Here is a 16,199-nt window from a genome sequence, read left to right as displayed (position 1 = left end):
CTCTGGCATCGCTCTGCTCCCACCGCTTACAACACTGCAGTTCGCATGTTCTTTAGTGTTGAGTGGCAGACTCTATAAAAAAAAATCAGTCCTTTATCGATTTGTGGAAGAAAGCTGATTTTAAAGCAAGGTTCTGTTTAAGTCATCCTAGAATAGGCTGGGTGCGAAGGGATTTAAAGCCCATCCCATTCCACCCCCTGCCACGGGCAGGGACACCTTCCTCTACGCCAGGCTGTTCCAAGCCATGTCCAGTTGAAAATCTCATTTCTGCCAAGCACAGAGCGCGGCCCTCATCCTGTGTGAGGGAGCTGCAAAGCTCAGAGATGGGGCAGACTTAAACTGCCCCACGCTCCTTCCTCACTATCCCACGGTGCTCCAAGCCTCGTCCAACCCGGCCTTGGACACTTCCAAGGGATGGGGCAGCCACGGCTTCTCTGTGCAGCCTGTGCCAGGGCCTCCCCACCCTGGCAGGGGAGGATTATTCCCGCTAGCGCCCCTGACCCTCGGCCAGGGCTCAGCCAGGGCTCGGTGAGGGCGAGAGCGCTCTGAGGGCCGGACCGCTCTGAGCTGAGGGCGGCAGCGCTCTGAGGGCCGGAGCTCTCTCAGGGCCGGAGCGCTCTGAGCTGAGGGCAGGAAGGCTCTGAGGGCCGGAGCGCTGTGAGCTGAGGGCGGCAGCGCTCTGAGGGCCGGAGCGCTGTGAGCTGAGGGCGGCAGCGCTCTGAGGGCCGGAGCTCTCTTAGGGCCGGAGCGCTGTGAGCTGAGGGCGGCAGTGCTCTGAGGGCCGGAGCGCTGTGAGCTGAGGGCGGCAGCGCTCTGAGGGCCGGAGCGCTGTGAGCTGAGGGCGGCAGCGCTCTGAGGGCCGGAGCGCTGTGAGCTGAGGGCGGCAGTGCTCTGAGGGCAGCGCTCCCCCGCGGCCTCGCTCCCCGCCGCGCGCGTGCGCGCGCTCCCCGCGCATGCTCGCGAGGGGCGCGGGCGGCGCGCGCCGGCGCGGTCCCGGCCGGGCACATCCCGATCCCGGGCAGTGCCCGCCGGAGCTCGGAGCGCTCGGAGCGGGCTCCGGCAGCCGCACGGCCACCTGCCCGCAGCCCGCGGGGGCACCGCCGCACACGGGAGCTCCGCCCCGAGTTTGCCGCGCCGCAGGAAGTCTCTCGGACCTGTCCGGCGTGGGGCCGCGGCCGCTCCGTCCGCTCCCCTGCGCGCCGTGTGCGGGCGAAGATGCCGAAGAAGAAGCCCGGGCCGATCCAGCTGAACCCCGCTCCGGATGGATCCGCCGTGAACGGGACCAGCTCGGCAGAGTGAGTGCAGCGGGGCCGGCGGTGCGGGCCGGGCCGGGCCGGGCCGGGCCGGGCCGGGCCGGGCGCTGTCCGCGGGGCGCGGTGCTCCCGAGCCCGTCCTGCCCCGCAGCCCGGCCCGGCTCCGCCAACACCGCGGGCGGCGGTCCCGGGCTGCCCCGGGGGGGATACCCCGAGTCTCCTCCGCGGACTAAGGGGGTGCTGCCTTCGGCGATAAACAAACTTCTGTCATATACACGAGGGAAAAGAATCTGGTGGAAAAAATAGGGGGAAACTTGTATAACTCCTTTCTCACAGTCGGTAATGGTGTCTGCTGGGTTCTTAGCTTATATAATTATCTAGTAATGCCAAATTATACGTTTCCTATGGCATATTTCATAAACGTGCGTGTGGGAGAATTTATACTGGAAGCCGCAGATTTGTAGCAAAGGTGTTTTGTTTTGTTTTGCCTCGTCCTTGGCTTTAACCCAAACAATCGTTAGTTTGAGCAGATCTGTTTTTCACTAATTGACATCTTGTGCTGGGTACGGCAGGGAGTGCGTGTGGAGATACGGCTCCGGAGCTCCTCTGTGTGCAACACAAACATGACACTGTAAATGTGGGAAGGGCTCAGCTAATCACGGGGACACTTCTGGGGGAAAAAACACCGATTATTGGGTGGTTGCGTGGTGCTGATGAAGCCTCTACTGCCCGTTTCTCACGGATGTGGGTGGGCAGGGTGGCCTCGGTCAGGCAGACACAACAGCAGCACCTCGAAGTGATGAAATGTTACAGAGGGTTTTCATTTGAGGTTCACGGATCAGTGTTCACACCTTGATTTTTAGGCAGTGGTGTCGGGCTGGCCCTTCGGTGAGCCTCGAAACGAAGGTGTGTCTCGGAGGAGCAGATTCCTGCCCCTGTATGGTCAGGTCGCTCCTCCCGGGGAGATGCAAGGGAGCTGCGATGTGCTGCTGTACCGCGGTGACACAGAGGATGTGAGGCGGGCTTGCAGTGACATGTGCAAGTCTTGGGCTTTAAAGTGCTCTGTATTCATCGCTGCCACGTTTTCACACAGGCTCACATCTCGTTTAACCACCCAAACATTAAAAAAAAAAAAAATCAAACGACCAAAACCAAATCGACCGCAAAAGAAATGTAACCCTGAAACCAAGTAAGTGCCTCCCAAAAAATAAAAAATTCAGCATCTAGCAGCTCCAGCTGTGGCATTTCTAGCAAACTCTTTTGATGATCAACTGGGTGTTTAAAAACTGTTCTTTGGCAGGAGTTACTGATTGTATCTAAGCATTATGATCTGAATATTACAGAGCTTTTCTTCTGGATTGACAGGGGGAAAATACTGTGTTTTTATATTTGCTTAGGTAGCAGTTTCCAGTCAGTTTTCTCAAGGCAGTTGAGAATAATATGTTATTGTTTGGGAATATGTTGATTCAGTCCTCAGGGATCTCTTTGCATTTTAGTCTTGTTCTACAGAATAAATCTGGTACACCGATCACTTGCTGCTTGTAGTACCTGATGTAAATCACCTCGCCTCCAATATACTCAATATCATACCTCTTCCCTCAAGAAGCGTCATTAATTTTAAATTGCTTTTACGTGTATGGTACTCATTTACTTGTTGGAAGCCTTTGGAGACTCCTGGGAGTGCTGATTCTTTTCTGCACTGATGAGCTGCCTCGCTTCATTTTCTGCTCCGTGTGTTGGTTTGGCCGGGGTCTGTGTGTGTGTCCCCCAGACTTCTGATCTGTGTCACACACAAACCTCACTCCCAGCTTTTGCCAGGCTTAGGGGTGGCCGGTATTTTTAAAAGAAGTGGCTTAGTGAAAGTAAATTCAGCCACCAGTTGTCCTATATACAGCCAGGATTAATTAATCATGGAAATATCCCCTCATCCTGCTAATTTTAAGCCCTCATTGTGAAAGATTTCAAATAGCAAAGAACAGTTGCATCAGACTTTGGACACGTTTTTGGGATTGAGCTGAGAACAGCTTTGTTTTTCATTTCCTTAATCTGTAAGGTTGTTTATTTTCCTCCCCTCTGCTGCTCTGGGTTTTTTCCCCTTTTGGTCACTGCCTGAATTCCTGGGTCAGGTGTTTGTGAGGCTGTCGTGCATCGCCAGGCGTTCCAAGTATGCCATGCATCCCTGCGCCGCCACATCGACACTTCCTAAAGCCCCGAGCCTGCTCTCCTGGAATTTTGGCTCTGGGAGGCTCCAGTTCCTCCTTCACACACAAACCTGTGCTCCTGCAGAGCCTCCCTGCTCTTCAGGGACTCACGGAAAGAGCTGGAGTGACTTGGCAGAACAGGAGGGAGGATTCCAAGCGAGGCAATGAAATTCCTGCCTGTGAGTGCTCCCAGGACCGATGAAATCCCTGGCTGTGAGTGCTCCCAGGACCGATGAAATCCCTGGCTGTGAGTGCTCCAAGGACCGATGAAATCCCTGGCTGTGAGTGCTCCCAGGACCGATGAAATCCTGGCTGTGAGTGCACCAAAGACCGATGAAATCCTGGCTGTGAGTGCACCAAGGACCGATGAAATCCCTGCCTGTGAGTGCTCCCAGGACCGATGAAATCCCTGCCTGTGAGTGCTCCCAGGACCGATGAAATCCCTGGCTGTGAGTGCACCAAGGACCGATGAAATCCCTGCCTGTGAGTGCTCCAAGGACCGATGAAATCCCTGGCTGTGAGTGCACCAAGGACCGATGAAATCCCTGCCTGTGAGTGCTCCCAGGACCGATGAAATCCCTGCCTGTGAGTGCTCCCAGGACCGATGAAATCCCTGGCTGTGAGTGCACCAAGGACCGATGAAATCCCTGGCTGTGAGTGCACCAAGGACCGATGAAATCCCTGGCTGTGAGTGCTCCCAGGACCGATGAAATCCCTGCCTGTGAGTGCTCCCAGGACCGATGAAATCCCTGGCTGTGAGTGCTCCCAGGACCGATGAAATCCCTGGCTGTGAGTGCACCAAGGACCGATGAAATCCCTGCCTGTGAGTGCACCAAGGACCGATGAAATCCCTGCCTGTGAGTGCACCAAGGACCGATGAAATCCTGGCTGTGAGTGCACCAAGGACCGATGAAATCCCTGGCTGTGAGTGCTCCCAGGACCGATGAAATCCCTGGCTGTGAGTGCTCCCAGGACCGATGAAATCCCTGCCTGTGAGTGCTCCAAGGACCCATGAAATCCCTGGCTGTGAGTGCACCAAGGACCCATGAAATCCCTGGCTGTGAGTGCTCCAAGGACCCATGAAATCCCTGGCTGTGAGTGCTCCAAGGACCCATGAAATCCCTGCCTGTGAGTGCTCCAAGGACCCATGAAATCCCTGCCTGTGAGTGCTCCAAGGGCCCGCACACCCAGCAGGAAGGAAGTTATTTAGGCCCGAGGGCGATTTTGGCACAAACCCAAACGGATGTGGATGTGCACAGGCTGTGGGGAGCCGTGCTGGAATTCCCAGACTTTCTCGCTGTCGGAGGGGGAAGGTTCTGTAACTTATTAACGCTTTTAGGAATGAGCACTGCTGACACCACGGCTTCCTGGCAGAAAGGAAGGGGAAAGGGAGGAAATGAAAGAAGGGGCTGGATGATTCAGGATGTCCTGCTCTGCATTTGTGTCCTGTCCTGTGTCTTCATCCTTATTTGGTGTTGGGAGCTCATTGACTGAGGCAAGGCAAAGCTCATAGCTCGTGGTGAAGGGCTTTAGGAGTATGCAGGAGGCCTGGGGCTCATGTGTATGACTCTTTTCTCTTTTTTTCTTTCTTTTGTCTCTTTTTTCCTTTCTTTTTTCTCTTTTTTCTCCCTTTTTTTCCTGGCAAAGTAGTATAAAGGGGAGTTAGTGCACTTACAATTTAAATACATGTATCCCAAATATTGAAATGAAAGTTTCACAGTGTTTCTCTCAGCAGACTTTGTCACTTTTAGCAATTACTTAACCACAACATCCTGGAGGAATAAATTTTTCTCCAGGGCCTTCCCAATCCCTGGCTGTGCCCAGCTGGACAATAGAGACAACTTCATGAAAGGTTTTCCTGTGCCCTGAGCTTCACTTCTGTTTTTGACACTTCCCGTGGAGTTGTGGTTGCGTGGCGAGGGCTGAACCTTTCTGCTGCTCTGAGCTCTGAGCTGCCTCAGCTCCTCAGGCTGAAACCAAGATGACACTGGCCAGCTGTAGATTTAATTTCATTCTTTGGAGCTGCACAGATTTATAATTGTGCAAAGCTGCTGCAGAGAAAGGAAAAAAAAAACACCCAACTGAGCAAACCTGAATGAAAATTAATTGAAGGAAAACCATTCTGGATGAATGTTCTGGGGTAGTTTAGTGTCCTAATAGCCAAAAGAAACAAGAACAAATCTCCAGTTTGTGGAGCTGTGTTCCTTTCAAACTTCTGACTCCCTGTTTCTTAGAACATCTGACAGTTTTCACTCAATTTTTGTTTCTCTGAAGGCAACCCAGCCTCAGAACATGAAATAGAAAAAGAACCCGAGGTTTTGAGATAATGCCACTTTCCATATTAGAATAAGTTTTTTGTTCACATGAAAAGAAAGGTAATTCATGAAGTTCTTTAATTGCATCTTTAAAATTAAAAAGGCAGAGAGAAGGGTCAAATTAACTGCTCTGAAGCACTTTTTACCTTGTCTCGGTAAATCCAAATAAATTTCCCAGCTCTGATGTTAAAATATAAACCTTCCAGAAGTGCCTGGGATTTGATTGTATACAAAAATGAAAACAATTCTTTTTAAAAGTTGAGTGCCACTGACTTTTATGTATTTTATGAGCATTGACACGATGGGATCAAAGTGTATTATTTTTTCTTTTCAAACTATAACTGTGTATGTGTTTTAGCAACAACTGGTGTCTCCCAAATCAAGCCTGAGCTGTGACCTCTGCAAATTTCAGGTGTGAAGTATCAGCTGCAATAGATAAAAATTAGATTAATTTTAATTTAAATAGATAAAAATGAGATGTCTAATGTTTAATTAGATAAAAATGAGAGAAAAAAATATTAGACAACAGGATTTGCATCTTCTCTGATATGCTGAAAAGAAATGAGCACTTGGGAGGCATTTAGGATGCTGTCCATAGGTCTTTACCACCTCAGGAACTGTATTTCTTTCTAAAAAAGAAAGAAAATCCAAAGCAAACTGTGAGTAGAACCAAATCATCAGGCACAATGTGTTTTTTCCAGGGTTTTCTTTTGCAAAGCCTTAATTAAAGTAAATCTGTGCCTTAGAACTGTTCAAGCCAGAGAGTAATTTTGCAAAAATGGGTGACTGCAAATTCCAGTCATAGTTTGAGTATTAATTAATCAGCCTTTTCTTGTGGCTGCTGTTTATTCTGGTTAAATTGCATTTAAGGAAGTCCTTGAATGCAACTCCCTGCGTTTGCTTGGCAAAGAAAAGTTTGGGGATTGTGCACAACTGGTTTGCACTTCAATATATATTACAATTTGCAAAGTAAACAATTGCTTACTTATTGTGCCTCCTGCAGTTTTCCTGGTTTTCAGTGTCTCAAGGAGCTTTAATTTGGGTTTTTGAGGAGTGGAAGGGCAGGCTGTGTCCCTTTAGAGGGACGGAGTTGTGGGGTTTTGGGGTTGGGTTTCTGGGCTTTACGTTTCCACTGTGAGCTCTTTCCCAGTGGATCCTGTTCCAAGAGGATTTTTCCTCCATGGAGTTGGTTTTTTATCAGTTTCCTTGGATGTGAGATTAGATAAAAGGAGAGGAAGATTTTCACAGAGTTGTTCACTTCAATGCTTGCAGGGTCATTTGTGCCTTGCTTCAGGAGGGATTTTTTATTTGGGTGGGGGGTTTTTTTCCCCCCTTTTTTTTTTTTTTCTTTTTTTTTTTCCTTTGGAATGCCTTGGATTTCAGGGGAGCTTTCTTGCCTGTGTGCAGTGTTCTGGAAGATTAGACCCTGGAATTTTATGACTGATCTGGTTGGATTGCAGTTGTATTCAATATACATGTAGAATTACTGCAAACTTGTAAATATTTAAAAAAAAAGAAACCTTTTTTAATCCCCTACTAATGAAGGATTAATCAAAGCTTCCAAATACATGTGATATGAGAGAGAGCATTTTAAATTAAAATATACTCATGCACAGCTTTCTCTTTTAATGTGCTTGAGGCTGGCGTAGCCCTTCACTGAATTAGAAATACCATTTTAATGTTACTTAACTACACTAATAGAGCATGTGATCTGTTATAATAAAATAATGAAAAGTCAGAGCCTGCAGCACCTCACAGACTTGTGCTGAAAAAATATGACTAAGTGGACACTACCAGCCCAGAAATTAATGCAAGGGGCACATTGACCTGTGCAGCTCTGGCTGGCTGTAGGCAGCTTTTTGTTGACAATTATGGATGTAGGAAGGATTTTAAGACATTTAATACTGTCTTGTTATGTTCTGACAGTCAGATTTAAGCATAATGATGGGAATGGAGGAACACTTTAGTTTGTACGAGGTGTTTTTTTTTTTTTCCAAAAGCTTAAATTGGTTTAGGGGAGTTAAAAACTGGGTGTAAAAATAACCACTGCTGAGGAAATGTGAGGAGGGTGAGTGGTGAGGGAAGTGCAGCTGTGCTGGTGGATCCAGCTGCTTTTCCTGTCCTTTACTGAGTCTGCAGACAGACACAGAGGTGAGATTTCACAACAGGCCTTGTGCAAGATCCTGCCCTGCTGCAGAACTCTCTGCTCCCCTGGCTGTGCCGTGTCTGCTGCCCTGGCCGAGGGCTCAGAAGCCACCAGAGGAGCCCCCAGGAGCTCTCAGAGCTGTGTCCACCAGCCCTGGGCACCACAGCTTAACAGGGAAACAATCCCCCTGGAAATTAGAATATCTGACAGTTTTCACCCAATTTTTGTTTCTCTGAAGCCAACCCAGCCTCAGAACATGAAGTAGGAATAAACCCCTGAGGTTTTGAGATAATGCCACTTTCCATATTAGAATGAGTTTTTTGTTCACATGAAAAGAAAGGTAATTCATGAAGTTCTTTAATTGCATCTTTAAAATAAAAAAAGTCAGAGAGAAGGGTCAAACAAACTGCTCTGAAGCCTTATTTTTTTTACTGTACAAAAACTACAGTGTTTGTAGTTCATTTGTACGTGGGGGGCTTGGGGCAGAGTGAGACCATCACCTCCTGCCTTGGCAGGGCCGAGTGACAGAGCACAGGGAGCCTGAGAAATCCACAAATTACAGCAACTCCTGAGCATATTTTATTTATTTTTAATTAATTTATTATTTCATTATATTAATATTCTAATTCAGTAGTGTCAGGTCTCTGTCTCAAGAGGAGCAAATTGCCTGTGAGACCTTCTGGTGTTACCTCATAGCCAAAAAAAGGGATTGGGAGGGTCTGGGTAAAGCCAACAGGTAGCTGAATTATTTCTTGGTATAACAACAGTGCTGCTGTTGTTAACCTGGAAAAAGGGGGTTTTGCATTAGCACTAACTTAATAAAACACAATCATGAGGACTGTGGGGAATTTACGTGAGGCAGGAAATACACCAGGCATTTTTAGAGTGAATTTTGACTACATATTTCACTGTATACAGGAGAAACATTCTGAAATGAGCTGAGGAAGGAATTTTCTATGAGGTCTGATAAACCTTTCCATCTCACCTTTAGGCAGTTTGTTCCCTTTCAATTACTAAGTTCTGAATTTTCCATTAAAGACGCTCCTCCCCCTTTTTGCCTGTGTTACATTTTTTACAGCTGCGTTTGTTCTCCCACCATTGCCCTGGGGATGACTGGGCTGTGTGAAGTGTGCAGATTCCTCTGCCAAAACACAAAAATGTCTCTTGGAGGAAAAAATGAATTTTTGGGGAATCATCTTCTTTCTTCCGAAGACTTCTGAATTTTTAAATTTTTTTTTTTTGAGTAAGCAGTGGAATTTTTTTTTGTAATGACTTGTGCTGCTAGAAATTAGTAATCAGATGATTCCTGCTTTGCTACGTGCTCAGTATTACTCAGACAAAATGCTGGTTACACACTGGAACAGAAGTGCAAGGGAACAACTGGGAAAGGCTGGTTCAGTGCTCAGCATCTCTTGGCAGACATCAGTGGAGGAGATGTCACCCTTTGTCATCCTGAGCCCTGTCTGAGCAGGAAAGGGGATTCCTGCAGAATTCCTCCCTGCTGACAGCTCAGGATGGGATCTCCACCTGGAGATCCAGCACTGGGAAGCATCAAGTGCAGTCTGTAACAAGGACAGGTTATTTCCCTTTGCATCCTGAGCACCAGCATGGAGATATTCCAACAGTGTGGGATTCTTTGGATGAACAAGAATATTCTTAAAAACCTCCTGATGGGTTTTTATAGCAAACCCTTGAAACTTCCTGGCAGCTCCTCTCCCTTTCTTGCAGGGTTTTGTACAACTCAGCATTGTTCTGTGCTTTTCCAGAACTTTTTTTTTTTCAGTGTGGTGGGAAGATGAGTCAGCAGATCGCAGAACACATTCTTTTGGGAAAAAAATGTTCTCTTTGGATATAGATATGTGAATATTTCTGTGTGTATTGGTACACTGGATTCATATATTAAGTAAAAGTTATTAATTTCTTTCGCTGAATGGCCGTGCTGACAAATGTTCAGTGTTATGCAATGCATCCCTTTGAAATACAGGCAAACCTTCCATCCCTGCCTTCCTCAGAATCCCAGTGAGGGTTTTTTGTCTGTTTTCAGACAGTTTCTGGCAGTTTCTTCTCCTGGTCCCTGGTGTGGTCCCTGTGGCTCTGATGGAGTTTGTCCTGCTGTGCTCCAGGCTCAGCCCTTGCACAGAGGAATCTCAATTCTCACCCTGCCCTTGAAAGCTGATCCTGTAACTTCATCGTTTTGATCATTGTGCTGTCCCTCAAAGGCTGTGGAGCTACCGGGTGGGAGAGTTGGGAAGATCCTGTTACTGTAACTATTGCATGTGTTCATCCTTTGGTTTTGGCATTATATTTTAACTCCTACTTCAGAGACATAAAATAATAGAAATGCAGGCCTTGGGTAAATATATGTGTCAGCTGATGATCAGAATTTATAATTCTGTGTATCCTCTGTTGTGCTTTAAATATCCAGTCAATAAGTTCATTTTTGTGTCCACAAGGAAGCTCTGATTGCCCTGTGGTTCCTTTATCCTGATAATGTGTAGTGTTCTGGGGAGAATCCGTGGTGTGCAGACGTGAGAGGGAGGTGCAGAGCTTGGATTTCTGGTTCTGAAGGTTTGGCTGGAGAATTTCTTAACTTGAGAGTACAAAGTTGGTTGAGGGCAAAATTTGAATGCAGTGGTACAGTAAGTCCTGAGGAAGCCTCTTAACTCATAAAAAACCCCAAACTCCCTCTCTGTGGTGTTGTTTGGCCACAGAGCTCCGTGTGCCAAAGGGGTGCCTGAGCCTGCTCCTGCTGCCACTCAGGATGAGGGGCTGGAAAAAAAAATCTGCAGGGAAGAGGCCCCCGGGGTGTAAATCTGGAATTCTGTGCCCCTGCTGGCTCTCCTGTCTGTGAGCTCTGCCCTCAGCTCACGCTGCTGCTCGAAGTGCTTGGGCTTAGGTGAGGAAAATGCAATGTTTAATGGGATGGTGGAGGGGCTAAGGAGAGAGAGAGGGAGGCTCAAAGCAAAGATTCTCCCCAACAGCTCAGCCTAGAGGGAGTTTTGGAAGTTCAGCTGTCCAGCTGGTTGGAGATTCAACAGGAGATCTGAAGTTGTATCTGTTTTTTTCTTTAAAACTCATGCCTTTCAGCCTTAGGAAAATGAGAATTTACATGAGATTAGGGTAGCAGGATACTCTTTTGGACAGAGCAGTGCGTTTCTAATAGTTTTGTTTTGCATGCCTTTTACTGAGAAATAGATTTTAATCAAATGTCTGCCTCTTACTGGGTAATTTTATTTTCTGGCAGTATGAAACCTCACTCTCTGCCATGCAATGTCGCTGCAGTGGATGGTAGGTTGGATATTAGGGGAAAATTCTTTACTGGGAGCCTGGGCAGGCCCTGGCACAGGGTGCCCAGAGCAGCCCCTGGATCCCTGGCAGTGCCCAGGGCCAGGCTGGACAGGGCTGGGAGCAGCCTGGGACAGTGGGAGGTGTCCCTGCCAAACCAGTCTGTGATGTTCAGATGAAAAATCCACCTAGAAATCCCACCTAAGTCCAAGGGAAAATTGTTAAGGTCCTCTAACACATTTCAAGGGTTGAAAACCAGTGTATTTTTCCAAAAGAGACTCTTTTGCATTTATAGGGAGTTTGGATTTTTTTGAGTTGTTGCTCTGACTGCAAGTTTTATGAGGCTGCACTGGGTTTAACCCAGACAGACACCTGTGCTCTTAGCTGGGAGACTTCTGGAATTACGTTTATCTTCCATGTTATTCTGTGAACTGCTCTTTGTTAAAGGAAAAGTTTAATAAGAATTTGTCTTGTTGCCCAGGTTTGGCAGAGTCACACAACATAGTAGTCTGTCTTCTCAAAACCACAGAATGTCTTCATGTTCCTAACACTTAATTTCAGCTCCCTGATTGAGGTTGTTCATGGAAATTATGTAGTGAACTGCCTACTTTCTTCTCCAAATTGACAGTTGTGTGGGCTTGGGGAAAGCATTAATGTCACTGTTCTGGAAAACAACCCCCAAGCTTTGTATCCTCATGCGACAGGGGATCTGAAAGTGAAAGTACTTCTTGATGCTTTCACTCATGCTAATTGTTCAGCTTGCAGCGCTGATAGTAATGCCTTTGAACAGATATTTGACAAATTGCTGGTAAAGACTCTCAGATGGTTTTTTTTCTTTTTCCCCTGCCACACTTTTTTCTTCTCTCTCTGAAGTCGACTTTAGAGTTGAGGAACAGCTTTACTGTAGCCTTTAGGGTTGAGTGTATGATTAACTTAGCATTAACATGAGTTAAAAAAAAAAAAGCTCCCAGGGATCTGGAGTACGAGTATTAATTAAGGACTTATTTTCTGGTTTTTGTTCTGCCGTTTTGTGCTAGCAGACTAAAAGCAGCATTTCTCTTCCTGTTACTGCTTCCAAGAGAACAAATGTGCTCTGAAGTGTTCATGCATCTCCTCCAGGAGTGCTTTCCTCAGTGCTGAGGTGCCCAAAAGCAGGAGCTGAGGATCTCCACTTGCCTTCTGTCCATCTCTGCTGCTGAGTGCAGTCTGTGGCTGCTCCCTGCCCATCCTGCACGCAGGAAATACAAATTTGCTCCCTGTCCCCTAAGCCACTGCTCTGTGCCCAGCTGTGTGTGACGTGTTTAGTGCTTATAAATCATGGGGGGGTTGGATGTCTGAGAAGAAAACCTGAAAGAAAATCGACATCCAGCCCTTGAAGGAGCAGTGTGAGGGGCTCCAGGAGGGACTGGAGGTGGGCTGGTGTTTGTGACACTCCTTGTGTGTGCAGGGCTTGTGGACAGGGCCATGTGCCTGTCTGGGGAGCAGAGGACAGGATGTCCAGTGCAGCAGTGACTCGAGTGGTGCTGGGCATTGATTTGTGTCCACCCAGGATTCTTTTACCCCAGCATCCCCTTTTGGCTGTTGGCAGAAGGGGACGGACTGGGGAGAGGTGAGAATTTAGGGGTCCCAGATGAGCTTGCCCGGGGTGAGGTGTCCCTGAGTCTGACAGGCTCCACATCCCCACGCTGTGATTCTCCTTGGAAAAGCTTCCTCACTGCACAGCGTGGCAGCAGAGGGGCTGGAGGTGCTCCCCAGGGTCTCAGGGGACAGGGATGGAGAAGCCCCTTCTCCACACCCATCAGGGTGGGCTTGGGGAAGGTGGGCTGTGCTTGAGTTCTTCCTGCTTTCTTTTTGCACCTGGGAGGTCACAAAAGTGCCACGTGGGGGATGCTGCACTCTCAGAACACTTCCTTGAGCACAGAAAGGAAGAAACAATGTGAGTTAATAGGAAAGATCCTCCCTGATCAAATGTGGGTGGAGACAGTTCCTCCTCTAGGACACCTGGTACCTCACGCTGCCCTTGGAAGAGAGAAAGAAACAATCAGCTTTCCCAAAAACTGCCCTGAGTGTGTATTTTTTTAAACTTTCCATTTAGTCAGAGAGAGAGAGATCTTGCAGTGACTGTGAGGACACTGCCCTGAGTGCAGAGGTGTTGTCTGCTGGCCGGGCAGGGAATTTCTCCTTCAGCTGAGTGGGAAGGTGTTCCCTGGGGGTGTTGTGTGGGATTCCCGTGTTTCTGTAACAAACAGGGGGAGCAGCACTGACCTCCCCGTGCTCCATCCCTGTCAGGGAGCTGGAGCCCATCCCTGGTGCAGTTTAGCCTGTGCCTGGCTTTCAATCTGCCAGCAATAAATTAAATGATAACCTATTGCTTTAGAGTAGTGCTTGGCACCGGGGAGCCCTGGGCTGATTTGATGATTTCCTGCTTTGATGGATCCCTGGCAAAGCCATGGTGCCTTGACGGTGAAAAACACAACTCCAAGACTGCAGCAGGTAATGGTGATGAATTTTAATAGGAATCTTTGTCTCTGAATAAAAGTTTTATAGAAGATTAAGTAACTACCAGTGCTCCTTTTGGAGGCAGACAGTTGCATGTGGCTGTTTGAGCTGCCAAAGTTCCTGAACATTTTTGTGGTGAACTGTCGGAAGCATTCCTTCTGTATTGTGTATGTGCTGGTTCCACTCAATTTGTAACATTTCCTGTGTAGTGATTTATTTTTCCACCTGTCTCTCTGTGCTTCGCAATTTGCTGTGATGCTTTTACCTGGGGAGGGTCCAGCTACCAGTTCTTACAGCATTTGGAGTTAAAAACTCAAACTTCCTAAGTCCTGCCTGCTGGAAACACTCTGAGTGGGTTACACCACTCATTTTCATGACAAAAATACACCTCCTATTAACCCATCTGCATTTTAAATTGATTAATGTCCAGTCCTTCAAGCAAAGGACCAGAATGAAAAAAATCATGATGATAACTGATGCCTGACATTCAGTTATTGTAGCTCTATTCTCTTCCTAAAAGTACCTGGAGATGTTGGTAGCTACACTCTGAACAGTGAGTCTGACACTGCATTTATTGGGTTCATATCTTTCAGGTTAATTCACTTTACAGTTAGAGAATTGGTCCTGAAAAATCTGAGAATGTCATTGCTTGTCACTGCAAGTAGTGAAGGTTTTACCATTATTATTAATATTATAATGAATTATAATATTATTAATGAATACATTATTGTATTCAAGCAGGGACCCCAGCAATAATTCATCATTTCAAGCAAGGAAATAACAGTTTTAAGTGAATGCCAAGTTTATTTAGATTGAAACAGGCAACTTATTAAAAAAAATGCTTTATCCAGACAAACATTAGACTAAATAGATGTGAGAAGTTCTAGCCCAGCAATTTTTTTTTTGTTCCTAAAGCATCAGCACGACATTTGTTTGTTCCATCACCCCAGCAGTCTGTGTGCTCCAAGTCATGTGCTGAAGCATCTCTGTGTTGTCTCCAAAGGCAAAAACCCCCTTCTGCCTGAGAGAAAAACTGAATGCTTGTTTTCTTCAAAGCACAGCAAGGAAAGCCTTGTTGCATCCTCTTTCTGTGTCTCTAGTTTGGTTTTTTTAATTCCAAATGGACAGCCCTGCCTTATTCAATAATCCTTAAAATGACAGCAAGATTCTTCTCAAAGCTTGTAGGTGATAATGATGACTTGAGTTGTGTCTTGTCACAACAGTGATTTTCCAGGGGTAAAACACAGAGTTTGTGTCCAGCATTCATTGCTCTGGAGTTTATTGCAGGAAAGGAAGGGCTGCTTGCCTTGGCCTCAGCTTTTCTCTTGTGGTCATGGTGTAAGAAGAGCTGGTTCTAGGAGATATATATCTCTGTATCTGTATCTATATCTAAAAATATATATATATTTATATATTATATATATGTTTTATATATATAATATATATATTTTTCCTAGAGTAAGTTATTTTTATATATTAAAATATATATAAAACATAAAATATAATATAATATAATATAAATAGTATAATATAATATATAGTATAAATAGTATAATATAATATATAGTATAATATATATAATATATTATATAATATATTATATATATAAGTAGATGTAAAATATATAATATATAAATATATATATATATAATTATATATATTATATATATATATAAGAACTGGTTCTAGGAACTATTCTAGGAAAGACAGATCTCACTTTGACTTCAGCCTGGAGTTTTTTGTTCACTGGCTGCATTTGATGGGGAAAAAAATCCAGTGATTATGCATCAGTTGTGCATTTCTGAATTTCAAAAAACGTGTTTCTTTCTTAATGATTCATCTTCAGAACAGGGTCAGTAAAACAGATTAACTTGGATGTTCGTGTAAGCCACGTTTATCGAGGTGGGATACTCCAGGATTCCTGGGGTGTGATTGTACAGGTATAAAACATGGTGTGAGGACAGAAATGATGTTTCTCTTTAAAAGATAGTGTAAAAATAATTTTGTTTTGGTGCAGATACTTCATTTTTAAGGGTTGTGGTAGTAGCCATGCATCCTCTCAGCTGAGCAGCTCCTCACTGGTGTGAGGATGTCCCTTTGTACAACATATTTTCAAAGTGAACATTTTATGAAATGATGAATAGAAATACTTTTGATTGTTGGTGAAATTTAATTATTTTTTTAAATGGAAAGTTTTTCTGTTCTTCATACTTCTGAAGAAATAGTTTCTCTTCCTCAAATTCTTCATCCTAGCAGTGTTCCCTGGGAACATTGCATTAAATTTGTTGAAGCAAAACAGGTATTTGCTGTTAAATATTTACTCTTGCAGCAACTTATTGTTGCAGTTGGGAGCAGGAAATGTTAAAGGAGCCTTTAAATTGTCATATTGGAATGCAGTGTTTCCATAGGAACTGGAGTTGTAAAACGTTCCTGGAAAACTGAACTTGTGTCTGTAGTTCCAAACTTAACTCCTGTATAAAGTTTTGGGTTTCTATTTTGT

The 16,199-nt window shown here is 45.7% G+C and overlaps 1 protein-coding gene across 1 annotated transcript in view; it reads left to right on the top strand.

Annotated features, from left to right (window-relative positions):
* The first annotated feature begins 964 nt into the window (after positions 1 to 964).
* Positions 965 to 16,199, top strand: part of MAP2K1 (mitogen-activated protein kinase kinase 1) — a 35,037-nt gene continuing 19,802 nt past the window's right edge. Inside the window, exon 1 of the mRNA XM_063413046.1 lies at positions 965 to 1,295. Within this exon, the coding sequence (XP_063269116.1) occupies positions 1,216 to 1,295 (80 nt within the window). The 5' untranslated portion in view covers positions 965 to 1,215. The remainder of the gene's footprint in view (positions 1,296 to 16,199) is intronic.

Source organism: Prinia subflava, chromosome 15, assembly GCF_021018805.1.
Source record: "Prinia subflava isolate CZ2003 ecotype Zambia chromosome 15, Cam_Psub_1.2, whole genome shotgun sequence".
Taxonomy (NCBI): Eukaryota; Metazoa; Chordata; class Aves; order Passeriformes; family Cisticolidae; genus Prinia; species Prinia subflava.
Note: the sequence above shows the minus strand (reverse complement) of the source record. Positions and strands in the feature narration are given on the sequence as shown.